At 42.4% G+C, this 18,646-nt stretch overlaps 1 protein-coding gene across 5 annotated transcripts in view; it reads right to left on the minus strand.

Moving 5' to 3' along the window:
• LOC124876416 (core histone macro-H2A.1) overlaps window positions 1-11,760 on the minus strand; it is a 32,728-nt gene extending 20,968 nt beyond the window's left edge. For all 5 annotated transcript variants that reach the window (XR_007040301.1, XM_047379148.1, XM_047379147.1 and 2 more), the window contains exons 1-5: window positions 11,604-11,760; window positions 9,139-9,339; window positions 7,198-7,304; window positions 6,891-7,082; window positions 4,687-4,791 (exon numbers count right to left, since the gene is read on the minus strand). Coding sequence is in view for 4 of the 5 variants with exons in the window: in XM_047379148.1 (XP_047235104.1) it covers window positions 4,687-4,791; window positions 6,891-7,082; window positions 7,198-7,304; window positions 9,139-9,310 (576 nt within the window). In the remaining variant the exon portion in view is untranslated. The remainder of the gene's footprint in view (window positions 1-4,686; window positions 4,792-6,890; window positions 7,083-7,197; window positions 7,305-9,138; window positions 9,340-11,603) is intronic.
• Between the last annotated feature and the right edge of the window lie 6,886 nt (window positions 11,761-18,646).

An 18,646-nucleotide genomic window follows, 5' to 3' on the forward strand; every position in this document is an offset into this window, starting at 1 on the left:
TTTACAGACAAAGCATGGAGGTCTCCAACTCGCTTTGCAGTTGTCAGAGCAAGAAGCAGAGCAAGCTTGTATGAAAGGAACTTCACATCTACTGACTCCAAAGGTTCAAATGGAGGGTCACAAAGAGCTTCTAGTACCAATGTGAGATCTCAGGAAGGAAAACTGGGTTTAATCACAGGTCTGAGTCTACGAACCCCCTTTAAGAAGCGTACAGCCAGAGGATGAGCACCTGGTGTGACTCCATTAAAACCAATATGGCAGGCAGAAATGGCAGCCAAGTAGACCTTAATTGTGGAAAAGGAAAGACCTTTATCCAGCAGATCCTACAAAAATATTAAAACTTCCACCATTGAGCACTGAAATGGAACAATGTGCTTGTCCTCACACCACTGCTCAAAAGCTCTCCATTTATAAGCGTATAAGCCTCTAGTGGAGGATGCTCTTGCATTCTGGATTGTTGCCACCACATCAGGGGGGAGGCCTTTGGCTAATAAGCTGGACCTCTCAGCAGGTAGGCATGCAGCTTCCACATCTCTGGGTGTGGATGAAATATTTCCCCCCCTGCCTGAGTGAGGAGATCCCGGCAAACGGGGAGTTGCCACGGCTCTGCTGCCAGCAGGCTAATTATCTCGGAATACCATGACTTTGCAGGCCAACGAGGTGCTACCAAAATTAGGGACAGACCCTGTTTGCGCACCCTTTCTAGTACAGGTAGTATCATTTCCACTGGGGGGAATGCATACAGGAGTACATTGGGCCATGGATGGGCCAGGGCATCCACTCCCAGCGGAGCATCCTGATCTGTTATGGAAAAGAACAGAGGACAGTGGGTGTTGGCTCTGGTGGCAAAAAGATCTACTGCTGCTGTCCCAAACAGACACCATATTTGTGCCACCACGGAAGGGTGAAGCCTCCACTCTCTCACCCGAGGTCCGCCTCTGGAGAGCAAATCTGCACCCAGATTCAGACGTCCCGGGACATGAATAGCTCTGATAGACAGAAAATGTATGCTGCACCACTGTAAGAGGGTGTGAGATAGTTTCAGGAGAGGAAGTGAACGAGTCCCTCCCTGTCTGTTTATGTATGAAATCACAGTGGTGTTGTCTGTCCTGACCAGAACATGTTGGTTTAACAGAACCTGGCAGAAATGTTGCAGAACCAGCAGAACCGCTAAGAGCTCCAGGTAGTTTATGTGGAGTTTGGATTGTACTAGTGTCCAAACCCCCTTCACGGCCATGCCATCGCACAACGCGCCCCACCCCCTCAGGGAGGCATCCATGGATACCACCTTGCGAAAGGTTACTCTCCCTATTGGCGAACCTCGGCACAACAGTCCTGGTTCCCGCCAAGGGCTGAGAGCCGACATACAGGCAGTGGTTATCGTTAGCTTTCTGCTGCGGTGACGCCATGCACACAACCGGTGAGAACGGGTCCACCGCTGGAATGGGCGCATCTTCAGTAGACCGAGCGGTACTACTGCAATCATAGATGCCATCATACCCATCAGTTGTAAGATGGTCTGGAAACGCAGTTTGTGTCCCAACTGAAACTGAGCGAGGCAGCGGTGAAACGCGGCCACTCTGTGGTCGGAAAGACGTGCCCTACTTGTAAGGGAGCATATTTCCAGACCGAGAAATGAAAATTGCTGACTTGGGATCAGCGAGCTTTTCTGAGAGTTTACCAAAAATCTCAGGGCTTGAATGTGCGACAGAACCCGAGAAAGCTGCACTGTCGCCTGTTCTCTGGAACTGGCTATTACAGCCCGGTCGTCGAGATAAGTTAAAATGCGGACCCCTGTCTCTCTGAGAGGTGCTAGCGCTGCCTCTACACATTTTGTAAATGTGCGAGGCGCTAGAGACAGACCGAAAGGCAGTACAAGGTACTCGTATGCCTTGCCCTCGAAGGCGAATCTCAGAAACTGTCTGTGGTCCGGGTGTATCGCTACGTGAAAGTAAGCGTCTGTCAGGTCGATCGTGGCGAACCAATCGCCCGGGCTGATAGCACTCAGAAGCTGCTTTAGTGTTAACATTTTGAACTTGTATGTTCGGAGGTATTTGTTCAGAACTCTCAAGTCCAGGATAGGACGAAGCCCGCCCCCTTTTTTCGGAACAACAAAACAACGGCTGTACCAACCTCTGGTACTCGGGAACCGCGCGAATAGCTCCTTTTGCCAACAGTGTATTAATCTCCTCTCTCAGAACCTCTGCTGCTTGGGCCATTAAGGTTGGGGTGGTCTCCGGCGAAACTGTAAACGGTAACCCATAGCAACGGTCCTCTCCACCCATGGATGGAGTGCGCATGCGCGCCACATATGGAGACGTGAAGCCAGGCGACTGGCCTGCGGCACTGTTGGCGGAACGATGCTGCCCTCTCCCGACGTGCGAGAGAGGTGCAGCCTCATTTGGCCGTTGCCTGCAGCTCTTTGATTTTGACTTTTTTTCATAGAAAAAACTGTCTTTATTGAAACATTTGGAGCATCCATACAAACATTTGGAACAACTGCAGTGCTCAGAAACACATTCAATGCACCCAAACTGGGGGCTTTTGGTGCAAATATATTTGTTGGGAAATTGTGCTTGGGAGACCGTGTGGGGGAAACGCAGCGCCTCTTGGGACTGGGATCCCGAACAACACCAGCAAAACCTCTTTTGGACGGCACCCACCGACAACTGGCAAACATGTCTCCCTGCTCCCGAAACTCCTGAGTCCCGAGTCCCACAGCTAGGAGGACTGTGGTTTCTTCTTTCGGGACGTCGAGTCCCTCTGGAGCCCCGGAGGAGGACCCCTGCTCCAGGCCGTCTTTCGGGGAGCTTGGCCGTGGTTTTGTGGCTGTGCCGTCTGAGGGTTCAAGCTCACGGGTCGCGTCATCCTCTTCGCTGGGGGTGGCGGTACAGCTGGTTTGCGAGTGCCCAAGCTGGATTTGGGTCTCACATCTCGCCTGGGGATGATACTGCGCAGTGCTTCGGTCTGCTGTTTCCTCTGCTCGAATTTCGCCTGTATGGCGTCAAGAGATTGTCCAAACAGCCCGTTGGCTACCAGCGGTTCATCCAGGTAGACGGCTCTATCCCTATCCGGGATGTCAGAGAGCGTCAGCCACAGGTGCCTTTGGGCAACCACCGTCGATGCCATCCCTCTGCCCAGTGATAGCGCTGCACAGCGGGATACACGGAGGATGTAGTCAGCGGTGATTCTCACCTCATTCAAGAGTCGCATCACAGGACTCTCCGGCAGTGTTGCGGCTCCAAGCTCCGCCAAGCGCATAGCTTGGTATGTTTGCAGCATGGTAATGGAGCTCAGGGCACGAGCGGTGGTCGCTTGAGCCTTGTAGATTTTCTCCAATTGAGCAGCGGAGAACCTACAGTGCTTAGACGGAAGCGATGTTGGACCACCCACACCGTGATTTTGGGATGGGGCCAGATATGCTGCCAAAGACGGTTCCATAGGCGGAAGATTCACCAGTCCGGCTTTTTCGGCGCCTTCCAGGTCCAGATACTGTCCATAACCCGGTACCGTGACGCGGGTGGACAGTGGTTTGTTCCATGAAGACGTCAACTCAGAGATAAAGTCTGGGAACATGGGTAGATGATACTTGACTGCGGCTGGCTCCGAGGGGAGATAAAACCCGGCTAATCGCGATGGCTTCTCCGCAGGAGGTGGGGAGGGCCATTCCACGTCCAGGGTTTCAGCTGCACGGCGGCAAAGAGAGAAGAAAGACTCTGCCGGGTCTGCTGGCGCAGCAGCGGCAGCCTGACTCGGCAGAGACTCATCCTCATCATCGGACAGACCATGAACATCCAAACCGATGTCCAGTACGTCCTCTTCTCCCTGAAGGGGTTCTAGCTGAAGCTGAGACCGAGCACCTGCATTATCGGCTAACCCATCAACATACTCCATATGATCTGCCCAGCTGGAAGCGGGGACTTCGACCGAAAAGCCGTCCTCGTCAGAATCGGACGAAACTGGGTTTCCCGCCTCGGAGAGCAGTGGGTCTCGCCGTGAGACAGCAGCCTCTCCCGCCACCTTTTCGAGGAATTTAACCCGCCTCTCCAGGGTCGAGCGACGAAGCTGGCGACAGAACGCACATGCTTCGGGCTCCGCCAACGCTCTGCGAGCGTGAACGATCCCGAGACAGACAGGACAAGCCTCATGCTGGTCCTTCTCATGAAACGAGAAGCCGCACCCCTGAGGACAGGGACGAATAGAAGACTTCTGCTTCGCTTGTGTTGGCTTTGTGCTCATCCCGAACCACAAAGCCAGACCGAACTGCTTGAAATTAGCGCTTCGCGGGCAGACACGCTTACCAGCAGGCAGCAGTGACTAACTCCAACAAAAGCAGTTGAACCAATTCCAAGTAGCCCTTTGAAAAGAGACACAGAGCTAACCAGCAGCAGCTAGCTAGCCTGACTCAAAGAGGTGTTCTTAGCGAGGTGAAGAGCGTAAGAACTGAGTAATGACGATGATGACGGACAGGTATATAGTGCAGGCGGGGCCTGTCACCTGTCGTCATCACATCATTTGCCTAGGAGGCGTGATTAGAGGTGGCTTCAGCCAGGACACGCAGGGCGTGATATCCCATACTCATGTGTTGTACTGAGTGAATCGACTGAAAGGGAACCTCTGCCTCTATGAAGCCACCACACTAACTCGGTGGTGGTCTGCAGATTTCTGAGCTCACAGAAAACTGACCTTCTGACCCAGGAAGAGACTCTTTGTGGAGAGCACGGTGAAGCTGTCTGCCAGAGATCCCTCTGTAGTGCTGTCTGCTGACGCCGACTTGCTCACCTCACCTCTCTGTTGAAGACACACAACGAACATCAGGAGGTCAGATTGGAGCTCTCTCTGCAGTGGTATTGATATTTTTGTAGCAGGATTAACTTTGGTAAGAGGTCTGTTACAGCATTAATGTTCGGCTTATTTCTGCATTTTATTTAAAAACTTCCAGGATGGAAACAAAAGATGGTAAAAAAAATAAATAAATTGCATTTTTAGTTTACTTCAACTTAATGCAGAGTTTCTCGACCAGAAAAACAATAAATACCTCTTATGATGATTAAAAAAAGGTAAACCACAAAGTAAAAATGCTTAAAAAAAACTGATGATAGGTTAATCGTCAAATAAAAATTAAATATAAGATATATCAAAATGAAAGTGGTCACTGACAGTAAACTCTAAAGTAAGGCAACCTTAATCCAATACTTTCTTTTTAAAATGACTTTATAGTTAGATAGTTTTGTTACTAAACTAAACAACATTTGATAATGCTGGCGCTGCTGAACAGTGGTGACCATCGCCGCTTGAAAACAGCTCAGGGTTTGAATCAACTGACCTGCAGATGGCTTAGGCTACGTTCACACAGAAGGCAAATGTTGCCCAAAGAAGACTTTTCACCTCCAAAAAATACAAATCGTGCCATTTCCATAAGTGGTACTGAATCTGATACATATCCGATAGTTTTCAAAGAGTCCGCAGTCAGAACGGCGATGTCGCATTTCATCCGACTGTCACGTCATTGTCCCGGCTCCATCTAGCATCCACACAGATTTCCACACAGAAGCAGTGGTCACTGCGCCACCAAAGGCCAAAGTTAATAATTGTGCTTTCTTTTCTCACCTTTCCTCAACTTGTTATTTTGTGGTCAACTTGAAAAATGATCCACAGACACCAACATCCATGATTACTTCTGTAAACAGTGTGCTGCTGTGTGACGTCTATATTCTCCTTCTGCATGCAGGTCGCTTTGGGGTCGGGAACCGTTCAGGCTGAAGTCTGATGGAGGTTTCAGGAACCACCAGACAAAACTAAATCGGATTTAGCAAAAAAAGTCAGAATTGAGCATCAAGACCTGTTGTGTGAACGTAGCCTTAGTGGAGAAAAAACTCGTCCTTTCACACAACCAATGCACAGATCTTAGGTAAACAGACAGACAGTGTGCTGTTGCACTCACCAATTTATCCTGCGCCTTTCATACTTTGAATGTCAAACGACTGATCAATCAATATTTTTATTTATGGAGCGCTTTTCATACAGCTAACTTTAACATAAATTGTTCTAAAAAAGTTAAAGAAAATAACATCGAAGAATGCTAAAGAAAATAAATTATAATTGTTAACGAGGAAAGAAGTCATAAATTGAGGAAACTCGAGACTAAAAAGACCTGTCTAGTTTATCTCAGCACATCAGTATTTTTATGCAAAGACTGATGCTGTCAATAGTACCAGGCCAAGCTTGATGGCTATAAACCAACAATTATTGATTAATTACCTTTTGGATAACTGTAAAACCAATACGGTACAAAAGTCTTTTGTCAGTCTTCATTTTTTTGAACATTTGCTTCAAAGTAGCCAGACTTTCTTGGGTTATCCTAAAGTAATGTTTTTATCCAGGCTTTTTAAAAGGTCTTTCAAAGTTTTCTTTGGACTATGGCAGTTATTTTATCTCCTTATCTGACCATTTTTGTAGGTTCTTTTGTTTGTTAACCCATTTGGCTTTGACCAATGAATCCCTCACACTATAAAAGGCGTATAAACTCAAAGGAAGAGCCACTGTTTCATATATGGACAACAGAAAACCTATCAAAGAACAAATGTTTCTATTTGTTGAGAAGCCTGCCACAAAAACATTTACCATTTCTTTAGATGAATCTACTGAAGATGTTTATTGACAGACAGAAAATACTATTTCAGCACTCATAAAACTATAAGAAAGTCTGACACACTGGAAGCAAAATTCAGCAGTGATTAACGTTATTTTGGTGTTCTGCATCCCAACACGGTAGAGATGGGCGAGGGCACGGCAGTGGTGTGCTCAACCTCTGGGTCTTTAGTATTGACATAATGACATACTAAATAAATTCAAACATGTTCTGTGATAATTTAAACTTTGGGGCAGACCTTAGTCTTCCTTCCAGCCTTTTTCCCACCAAGTTTCTTAGCTGCGGTTTTCTTCACTGTCTTGGGTTTCTTCTCGGGGGCTGGCGACACAGGCGTCTCCAGTTTTCCCTTGGTGCCTCTCTTCTTGGCCAGCAACTCCGGGTGGATGTTGGGCAAGACTCCACCGGCGGCAATGGTCACACCTTTGAGCAGCTGTCACAGAAAGAAAAAATGTAAGATTTGAGATGTCATTGTCCTGAAATCAATCGGAAACCCTTGTTTGTGCTTTTGGAATGCATCTGATGCCAGATTGCTCGCTACAGCTCACCTGGTTCAGCTCCTCATCATTGGCGATGGCCAGCAGGATGTGCCGCGGTGTTACACGGCCTTTTTTGTTGTCTCTTGCTGCATTGCCAGCCAACTCCAAGATCTCAGCTAAATACAGGAGAAATATAGGAAGAAAAACAAATAAAGGTTAGGAATTTACCTCGGAAATGATTGCAGAGATTTTTAAGACAACCTCAGTTTTTCAGGCAAACTGTAAAATCTAGGGGTGCACCGATTGCAGTTTTCTGCGATCACTGATTAGGGATCTTTAAAAAGCCTGACCGGCCGATTCCGATTTTGGCCGATACTGATTTTTATTTTTATAACCGACACTGTCAAGTTTTATAAGGTCACAATACACCTTCAAGGTTCCAATCTTATTTTATTCAAAAACATTGAACACTGTTTTAACTGCACATAAGGTAGGGATCTAAAACACAAACGAAACTTTAAGAGCATTGCAGTTCCTTTAGTCTTTCATTTTTCACATTATAAAAAGAAACAAAGCTTGTACCATAGGTCAGACAAGTCGATACGATTGGTGGATGAGATCGGCTTCACGTGTAAGTATCGGCCGATCCCCGATCTCCCAAAATTAGGAAATTGGGGCTGATAGATCGACCAGCCTATCAATCGGCTACCATCAGATCTGTGATAACTGATCTGCTCAACCTTTAAGCACCTGGACTGTTATGATGGAAGCAGAAATGTGCACCATTCTGATTAAATATGCACTATTTCTCTAGAGAGATGTTATCTGGAAGTCATATTACTTTGCTCCACAACTTTCATTTTTGCTTTATACAGCATAAACACTTGTACCCACATACTATCACAGACAATGACTTCTAAAAGAAGAAAAAATAAGATTCTAGTGCTTCATCATCTCATGCTTGTAATCTTTTTCTTTTCTGGTGGACTTATAGCTTATGGTGGTGCACCAGATGAACACTCCAATTATCTTCACGGGCATTTTAGCACAAACAGACATTTTACAGCAGAATCCTGTTTTTGACGCAATGCTCCTTTAAGGCTTGAAACCCTTAATTCCTCAGTGTTGGCTTTTAATCACTTTTCCATCTATTTTCTATCTTTACTTTAAAAACAAGCATTTCTTTTAATCTTCTAAGCTATTATTGCACCTTTAGGTTTGTTTAGAACTTCTATAACGTTTGCATGAAGATGTTGCAGAACTGGAGAGCTCCTTCAGTGACAGACTGCCGCATCCGAAGCTGGCGCATCCTAGGTGCACAAAGGAGCGTTATCTCAGATCCTTCCTTCCAGTAGTTGGTAGACTTTCTAACCATTACGGCTCCCAACAAACTAAAAGTATTTACATCCCTGCTGTGTTTGCACAGTTTTTCCATTTTGTAAATAGTCTGTTGTTGTTTTTTATGCACAATCTGTACATTTTTTTAATTATTCTACTCAGTTGCACATTTCTTTGAATCTGACTGATGCCATTTTAAATAAGTGCACAGTAGTTTTTTTCTTATGCTGTAAATTTGCCCTTAATGTCCAATGTCTTATTCTTATTTTCTGTTTTATATTTTTAACCTTGTGTGAATCTACATGCTTTGTCACTTTGCTAATTTCCTCACTGAGGGACAATAAAGGTTATTTTTATTCTAATTCATTATTTCATGTTTGTTGCCACACTGAAAAAGCTTGAAAAAAATTCTGCCTTAGTTTAAGAATTTATTTAAAATGTACACCTGGTGTGGGCATTAAGGGTGGATACAGTCAATCAAACTGGCCAAATATGTTATCAAAATCCAGAGGGTGAATGCATGAGACTGGAAATATAATACCCTACCAAACATTGCGACCATTAGCGATTAGCAATTGCACACAATGATATTGGAAAGATGAATGCAATTTAATATATCATTTTCTGATTTTAAATGTTTTTTCTTGTCTTCTATCCATAAATAGACCTCACCAGTTAGGTACTCAAGGACAGCAGCCAGGTATACAGGCGCTCCCACTCCAATGCGATATTTAGGCAGTCCCCTCTTGATGTAGCGCAGCATGCGCCCCACAGGGAAGATGACGCCAGCCTTGGTGGACCGGGACGTCTTGGTCGTCTTCTTCTTTCCTCCTCGGCTGGACATGGTGCTCTACGTGCTACCAGTGTCTGGCTCTGCAGAGAGAAAAACACCAGTCAACATGACATGTTTCATATATTATTAGAAATGCACACAAAATCAACTGGAAACTAAAAATCCAATCATTTTTTTCTAATCAGTGAATGCACCATACCCGAATGTTTATAGGATATGCTGACAAAAACACTCTTTAGTATGGTAGCTGTTACTGAGTGGAGAAGACTCAGCTTTTTCTGTATAACTGAGGTGTTTCAAACAAGTGAGATTTCAGCAAACAGCAGCTAGATGAACCGGTTACAGCAAAGTTGTTCTGTGTTATTCCTTTGAAGAGCCCAAAACAAATGCTACTTACGCTAATCAAGCTAATTGCTTATAAGATACTAAAGATGGCTTTAAATGTCAATTGTGTTTAAAGACAAGTGAAATCCTGTTTAACTGCAGCTATATAGCAGCATATAGTCATAGTGCTACTCCACACTATATGATGCCACCTTAAGTCCTAATATACGCACATAACAGTTAATCAGCGCTTTTTCCTCTCAAATATAAAAATTGACATAGCTGTCATTTTGAAACTAAAACTGTCTTGAGATATGGTGCACTTCTTGATTTTGAAGTGTGCAAAAACAGTGAAAATAGTAAGTAAATCTTATTTACTGTCTCGTAAATGAGAAAAGGATATATGCGGTCGTCTTTTTTAGTTGGTGTTGTTTGCACAGATAATTCTGATCATAACCTGGTGGATTTTAATGTAATGGAAGATTTTAAGTGACATTTCTGTAACCTCTGGCTGTTTTTGAGAAATATTTGTTTTATTTTACTGTAAATGTTTTAATGGTGGCATGTTCATTTTTTAAATGTGTACAAAACTATTTTGTTATTTCTAGTCCTTAAAGAAAAATTGCAATCATCTAGTTTTACAAAATTGAAGATTGGAAATTGGCAACGATGCATCTCTAGATTTCTTGATAACAAGATGCACGGAAAGATTAAATTAGCTTTTATCTTTATGGTTGCAATAAAAATGTTACCTTGTCATGTAACTAAATAATATCTTACCAGATGTTTAACATATTCTACTGTATTATTCTTGGGGTTTTCATCAAATAAATATTGGACCTTTACAGAAAAATAAAAATAAAATAAATCACTATTCCAGCACGTTACTGTACAATGTCATAAATAAAATAGTTGCCCCGCAAATATCTGAAGAGTACTTCAAGAATACTTAGGAACAAAGGTTGTATGTAGGCTCTTATGAAAAGAAACCATCAAACACCACAAAGAAAAATGATGTGGTGCCATAAGGGGTCATAAAAAACCAGAGGTTTATTTGCTAACAAACCCAAGGTGACAAGAGAACAATATGCTCCAGCAGTCCCAGCGGTATTAGGTGGGTAATTACTCAAGATACACTACAGGCTTTTTGTTAATATACCCCTCATGCTAAAAAGCAACCTAAATGTCACACTCACTGTGCAGGAAGATGTCAATTAACATTAGAGAGATGTTTTATTCATGACAGATGCCATTATACACCCCGGAATGGTCGTTCAATTAAAGCAACATTAAATGCATTTTGATTTAGTAAAGAAAAACTTGAATATTCCAAGTCAAGAGCATACATTAGGTCAGGAAACTATCTGTGCATGGAGTAAATGTTTCTGCACCAGATGCACACTCCAATTATCTTGTCTGTCACTGGGAATCAATTAGCCGCCACCATAGGCCACGCTTTTTTTTTTTTTCTTTAATTCAGCTCAAATGGAAACACTCCGCACGCCAGTCAATATCAAGCTAACCGTAGCGGTTTGCAGCGGTATATGCCAGTGGACGTATAAAAGCATATGAATTCGGTTTTAAAAAAATCTGCGGCATTTCTTTCTTGCGGCCAGGTGGAGGTGGGTTTGTAGCCGCCACGGTGGGCATTTCTCTCCCCGCTGACATCGATTTCCGCATGTCAACAGCCGGGCCGATATCGTCTCCTACAGGTCATTTTATTCCCTCCATCGCCGCTGATAACAGAAACGCAGCTGTCAAGACGATAAAAGCGATATTTTTTCCCTCTACAGGTCGGTGTATTTTCGCCGGGCACAGCGACAGCAGCTGCCCCGCTCCTCCTTCCCTCCCCTTCCTGCCTGTCCGCTCCAGCAACACGGTCTCCGCTCTCGGCCTCCATGGCAGCCAGCGAGCGGAGGGGGAAAAAATGGCAGCCTTAACGGCTCAATTCGATGCGCAGATACCTGCTCGACAATGAAAGACACAATGCGAAGCTATGCGAACCCGGTGGGATACTTACAAAACAAGGTAGCGGGGGAAAAATAAATCCTCTCCCGGTTCTCCCGGTTCTCCCTGTAACAAGCCTGGGCAGTGTCCCCCCTAACGTCTCCCAGAATCCACAGCGAGCCGGAATATCGGAGCGAGCTCAGCGCAGCCCGCGGATCTCGACCAGAGCTGCTAAAGCTCGATATTTAACCCTTTACAGTTTACACCTTTACTTTGTCCTCAAAACACAGCTTCCGCCGATAGATTCACAAAGTATAATGCTGTCAAATTCTTTATTTAAGCTTTAAAAGTGCCGAATTACAAATGCACCACCTGAAACATTGACCTCAAGGGTCACATTCACTCCATCAACCGTTTATCAGGACAATGAAATTTAATAATCGTAAATACATCAGACTAAAAACCATTATGAGTAATTCACCTCTGTTAAGATAAAAGATTCAATCAAACAGAAAATATCACATATGACATTTGGGAGAGAACACCGTTTCCCTCATTATACCATGGCACATTACAAGTTCAGGTTAAAAAAAATCAAACAGACCACAACTGAAGCCATAACATTTGAGTTAGTGACTGTTGTCTAGGTGACAGCCATTGGCACCATTCACAAGGAGGCCATCCCTCAAATAATATTTTTCTAAAGTTGGATGGTAGGAAAGCCGAGTAGAAGAAAAAAGTGTGGTAGACAACAGACTAGAGTGGAGATGCAACTGTGAAGCCATCTACAAGAAGGGACAGAGCAGACTGTACTTCTTGAGGAAGCTTAGGTCCTTTGGTGTTTGCAGCAAGATGCTGCATATCTTCTATAAGTCTGTTGTGGAAAGTGTGATCTCTTCTGCCATCATCTGCTGGGGAAGCAGCATCAGAACCAGGGACTTAAAAAAGCTCAACAAGCTGATAAAAAAGGCTGGTTCTGTTCTGGGGACTCCTCTGGAACCTCTGGAGATCATTGTGGAAAGACGGATTCTTCATAAAATGAAGAACATTATGGAGAACCCTGAGCATCCTCTTCATGAGACTGTCCTACAACAACAGATTGTCTTCAGTCAGAGGATCTTCAGATCTGCTGTAAGACGGAGCTCTACAGGAGATCCTTCCTGCCCACAGCCATCAGCATCTACAACGGCTCTTTGAGGAAACCTTCATAATATGAGCTATAAAAACATTTAATTTCCCTTTGGAATTAATAAAGTATTTTTGAATTGAATTGAATTGAATTGAAGAAAAAAGTGTGGTAGAAAAAGATGCACAAGCAGCTGGGATAAGCAGCTGGCCATCTGCATGTAAGGAAGCTGGTTTGTCACAGGTGCTTTATCCAAGCCTATGAAGGGAAAATTGAGTGGAAGGAAATTTGTGGTAGAAAAAAGGATTGCAAGCAACAGGGATAGCCACAAACATGAGAGAATTGTAAAGCAAAGCCAATTCAAAACTTTGGGTAGATTCACAAGGTGTAGACTACGGCTGGAGTCAGTACCATCACACATGGACGTGTTCGGGCCAGGGGCCAAAACTGTCTCACTCTTTGTCCTGTTTTAAGCCGCTCATGAACCAGAGTCAGCATCAGATGAAAATCATGTTATGCATATCATTCTAGGTCAATAAATCATCAATCAACATCCCAGAGTCTGGAGCAAGAGTCGAGAGTCACAAAATCCATGCTGCCTGGGGTCAGTTGCAATTTGGCAGCCATGGTAATGAAAGTCTATTGTATTTACAATCTAAATTACAAGTAGCCATCTTCCAGGAAACATTAGAGCACTTCATGGTTCCTTTTGATAGGAAGCTTTCAAGAGAAATTGATTCTATTTTACAGCAGGACATGGTACCTCCCCACACTGCCAAAAATACCATGACCTTCTTTTATGACCATAGTATAAACTGTGTTTAATGGGCCAGCAAACTCATCTGACCTAAACCCCATAGATAATTTATTAATCATTGTAAAGAAGATGGGAGACACCTGTTTCAACAATGCACACAAGCGTTAGTTCACTATTGAAGCAACCTGGGCTTTGTGCCACACCAACACTAATGCTGTAATTAAAAGAAAATTAGACCCAATCAAATGTTTAGTGTGTTGACCGTACAGTACATGGATAAACTTTGCAGTAGGCCCACATTCCTGTTTTAAAAATCCAGTTTTTATTGGACTATTGGAGTTTTTATCAGCTATAAGCCATAATCATCATATATAAATGACAACTTGTAGTATATCACCCTTTTTGTAATGTTTTTCAGCATCACTCCTGGGCAGGATATTTCTAATTTTGGCAATATTCCAGATGTGAAAGAAGGAAATGCTAGAAACATGTTTAATATGGGATTCAAACAGCATGTCCTGGTCAAAAATAACACCAAGGTTTTTTACTTTATTATCAGAGGTCAATTTAATGCCATCCAGGTTAAGTGATTGACTAAGCAGTTTCTTTTTCGAAGACTCCGGTCAAAAGACGACAACTTCTGTCTTGTCTGAATTTAGAAGCAGAACATTTAAAGTCATCCACGTTTTTATGTCTTTAAGACATGCTTGTAGTCTATCTAACTGGCTTTGTGATGTTGCCTTAAGTCAGGAGAAAGACTGGGTGAGCGGGCTTTCTCTTTTTGAGCTTCCTCTGGATGTAAGACAGGAATGCTCTGTAGATGTTTGTAAACCAAAGCTAAAACCCACTTGTTTTCCCTTTGCTATGTTTTGTTTGAAATTTTTTTATTTTTGAAGTTTTTATTCATTTGTTTTGCTTGTACAGCATTTTGTTTGAAAGCGTTTTATAAATAAAATTATTATTTAGCAGAACAAATCCAAACACAAGTCCATTATCTGAGGCCATAAGAATATCATTAGTGACTTTCAGCAGAGCTGTTTCAGTGCTATGATGAGCTCTGAAACCTGACTGAAACTCTTCAAACAGGTCATTGCTGTATAAATGTTCACACATTTGATTAGCAACTATTTTCTCAAGAATTTTAGATAAGAATTTTAAGATTGGATATAGGTCTGTAATTTATTAAATCATCTCGATCAAGAGAAAGTTTCTTAAGTAAAGATTTAACTACAACTACCTTAAAAGCTTGTAGTACATATCCATTTACTAAGGATAGATTAATCAAATCTAGAATGGGGCTGGTAATCAAAGGGAACACCTCCTTAAGTAATTCGGTTGTGATTGGGTCTAACGTAGAAGTTGAAGGTTTAGATGAAGCTAATATTTTTGAAAACCCAAGAAGCTCTAATGGGATCAATGGGGGTTGCTACTTATTTGCTGAATAATCATACAAATTACTATTAGCAATTTAGGCCAATAACAATGCATTTTTCCCGCATTCTTTATGATTAAAACACTAAAAGGAACATGCTTATTAACAGAATTCCTACAATACCTTGTGTTCCACTGATGTACTGAGATACAAGCAGTCAGAAGTGACAGTAAACGTTTTCTTTCATATGTGAGTCAGCCATATTGGATTTTAAGATCAGTGTTGGTGAGGAACTTTTAACTGCAGAGGCCAATCCTGTTAATATTTCCAACTTGGGACTTGGGAAATCCGAGATGGAAATGGTTAGCTTACAGCTTATTTTACTTGACTGTAAAACGTTTTGTGGATAAAGGAAACCTAAAATATGTAGGGCCCACGTGTATTCTGTAAAGTTTCAGATTGTGATAAGAGAGCCCATTTTTTTAATTCTACAATTACATACAATTATATAATACTTACAACATAAAATAACATTAAGTCTACTTCATTGTGGGCAGCAACAAGTTTTGATCTTCCAACAGCAGGAATTTGCCCTAATGGGGTATTTCTCTATTGTTCTTTATTTGGAGGTTATGAGAATTTAGTTTGTACATGTTTTGTTATTCTTAAGATGGCAGTAGGCTGATTTAGTAATAGAATTTATATGGTTGTTAAAATTGATATTTGAGTCCACGACACCTAAATTTTGTGGTCTTTAGCAACATGAAGTCTAGTTGAGAGCTGATCTCTAATGTTTTTATTTTTATTAGCCAATTTTTATTTTACCAAAAACAATAAATTCTGTCTATTCTGCATGAAGATTGAATAAATTCTGACCTATGGGCCGTAAGGGATTGTGGTCATGGGTTGACACAGTTGTTTGACAAAGCTGTTTGTCATCAGCATTGGTATGGTAGGAGATGTAGTACTCCATGATCTGAATAGGAGAGCATACAGATGTTAAACATAAGTGGCCCGAGAATAGAGCCTTGAGGAACCCCACATGTAATCTTTTTTCACTCAGATTTAAAACAGATTTAGCCAACACTAGCAAAAACAAACAAATCTTTCTGAAAAATAATGAGGCAATATGCAAAATATCTGCTAATTAACTAGAAACAGCAAAAGGATAATCTTTTTAACTGTTACACTTTACTCTAAAATAGGTCACACACTTCTAAATGCATATTTTATTTCAGTTCAGATTTATAATTATCTAAATATATCCTGAAGCATTAAATTTCAAAACTACAGGCAACATTATTAAATCTTCTTAAAATAAGAAAAAAACAGCAACACTCCCCTTTTTTAAAAAGCACTATTGACAAATATGAACAGCATTCCGGATGTAGTGATAACAGCTTTCCACCAGGGGTCGCACCCGAGCTGTATATTTCCTAAGCCTTTTTTTGTGCGTCAACTGTACAGACTGCGGCCCCCGTGTCTCCGCAAAATTAAGTTGGTCTCACGCGTGATAAAATGCACATTCACACACAGACGTTTATATATAAAAATACTAAAAAACCAACTGGGTTAGTCTACAGTTAACAACATGGTTGTTAACGAATGACTATAGAGTTGTAGCACTTAGAGGGATGTACAGTTGCAGCTAAAATTACTCAACCTCCACTTAAAGTTAGGTTTATTAAGAAAATTCAAAATTTTCCAAGTAACTACAATGCACAAATTAAATAAGAACTGTAGAAATAGTTAAATAAAAATAATGGTGCAAGAATTTTATCCTGCATGTTAAAATAACTGCCTTATTAAAATTATTCAACCCCCTGACCAGAAATGTTCATTGATGCATGTGCAAATCAGGGGTGGACTTAGGCCCAGCTTCTGCAATTAATCAAGGGCTTTAGTTGTATCCGATGTGCTTGACATAAAACACCTCAAATACCTGGAATGTTAATGTTTAATTACATGTTAGAAATTTGACTAAGTCACAAGAACTGTCCAACAAGTTCAGAGATTAGTTTATTAACCTGCTAAAAACAAGGAAAATGATACAAACAGAGAGAAAAGGCCCAGAATGTTCATATACACACAGCTGGAAGCATAGTTTGCAAGTCTAAAGTTAAAGGAACAGTGGCTATGCCACTTGGTGAGAGGAAGAGCACCTATCACTGCCTCCCATCCGGAAAGAGATCCAGGCAGCCTAAAAAACTCTTTTATTTCTCAGGCCATGTCTGAACTCCAAGACGTACACCATTACTGACCCAAAAGAACACTCAGCTCCAATTTACTCACAGCTATATAAGCAACCCAAAGAGGTTTGGGGATTCTGTTCTGTGAAGCAATGAATTAAAACGGGTTGTTTTTTGGTCTATGGATCACCAATATGTTTGGAGTAGGAAAAATGAAGCATCTCCTGAAAAGAACAACATGCCCACAATGAAGCATAGCGAAGGCTCAGTGATGCTCCGGGACGTCTTTGTTTCATCTGGTATTGGAAACCTGCAGTGTACGGAGGGAAAGATGGATTCAATCAAGTCTCAGTAAATCCTGGGAGAAAATGTCATGCTGTCTGTGAGGAATCTGAAGCTTGGGGGCCACTGGACCTTCAAACAGGAGAATAATATCACAAAATCCTAAAGTCCTCCAGGGATTGGTCTCAGAAGATACTATCAATGCCATTTGCAACAGGTGATAACAAATAGTACTGCTAAGTACTTGTCATGAAGGGGTTGGGTTATTTTTAAACTGCAGTAGTCATTAAAAGTGACAGTTTGTGTTTAAGTGGATAAACCAGTTGAGCTACAGAACAGACCAAAGGTTTGGACACACCTTCTCATTCAAAGAGTTTTCTTTATTTTCATGACTATGAATATTGTAGCTTCACACTGAAGGCATCAAAACTATGAATTAAATCATGTGGAATTATATACTGAACAAAAAAGTTTGAAACATCTGAAAATATGTCTTATATTCTAGATTCTTCAAAGTAGCCACCTTTTGCTTTGATTACTGCTCCACACACTCTTGGTATTCTGTTGATGAGCTTCAAGAGGTAGTCACCTGAAATGGTTTTCCAACAGTCTTGAAGGAGTTCACAGAGATGCTTAGCACTTGTTGGCCCTTTTACCTTCACTCTGCAGTCCAGCTCACCCCAAACCATCTCGATTGGGTTCAGGTCCGGTGACTGTGGAGGCCAGGTCATCTGGAGCAGCACCCCATCACTCTCCTTCTTGGTCAAATAGACCTTACACAGCCTGGAGGTGTGTTTGGGGTCATTGTCCTGTTGAAAAATAAATGATAAATAACTTTTGAATAAATCCCCAACAGTGTCACCAGCAAAGCACCCCCACACCATCACACCTCCTCCTTCATGCTTCACGGTGGGAACCAGGCATGTAGAGTCCATCCGTTCACCTCTTCTGCGCCGCACAAAGACACGGTGGTTGGAACCAAAGATCTCAAACTTGGACTCATCAGACCAAAGCACAGATTTCCACTGGTCTAATGTCTGTTGCTTGTGTTCTTTAGCCCAAACAAGTCTCTTCTGCTTGTTGCCTGTCCTCAGCAGTGGTTTCCTAGCAGCTATTTTACCATGAAGGCCTGATTCACACAGTCTCCTCTTAACAGTTGTTCTAGAGATGTGTCTGCTGTTAGAACTCTGTGTGGCATTGACCTGTTCTCTAATCTGAGCTGCTGTTAACCTGCGATTTCTGAGGCTGGTGACTCGGATGAACTTATCATCTGCAGCAGAGGTGACTCTTGGTCTTCCTTTCCCGGGGCGGTCCTCATGTGAGCCAGTTTCTTTGTAGCGCTTGATGGTTTTTGCGACTGCACTTGGGGACACTTTCAAAGTTTTCCCAA

Source organism: Girardinichthys multiradiatus, chromosome 11 (assembly GCF_021462225.1).
Source record: "Girardinichthys multiradiatus isolate DD_20200921_A chromosome 11, DD_fGirMul_XY1, whole genome shotgun sequence".
Classification (NCBI taxonomy): domain Eukaryota; kingdom Metazoa; phylum Chordata; class Actinopteri; order Cyprinodontiformes; family Goodeidae; genus Girardinichthys; species Girardinichthys multiradiatus.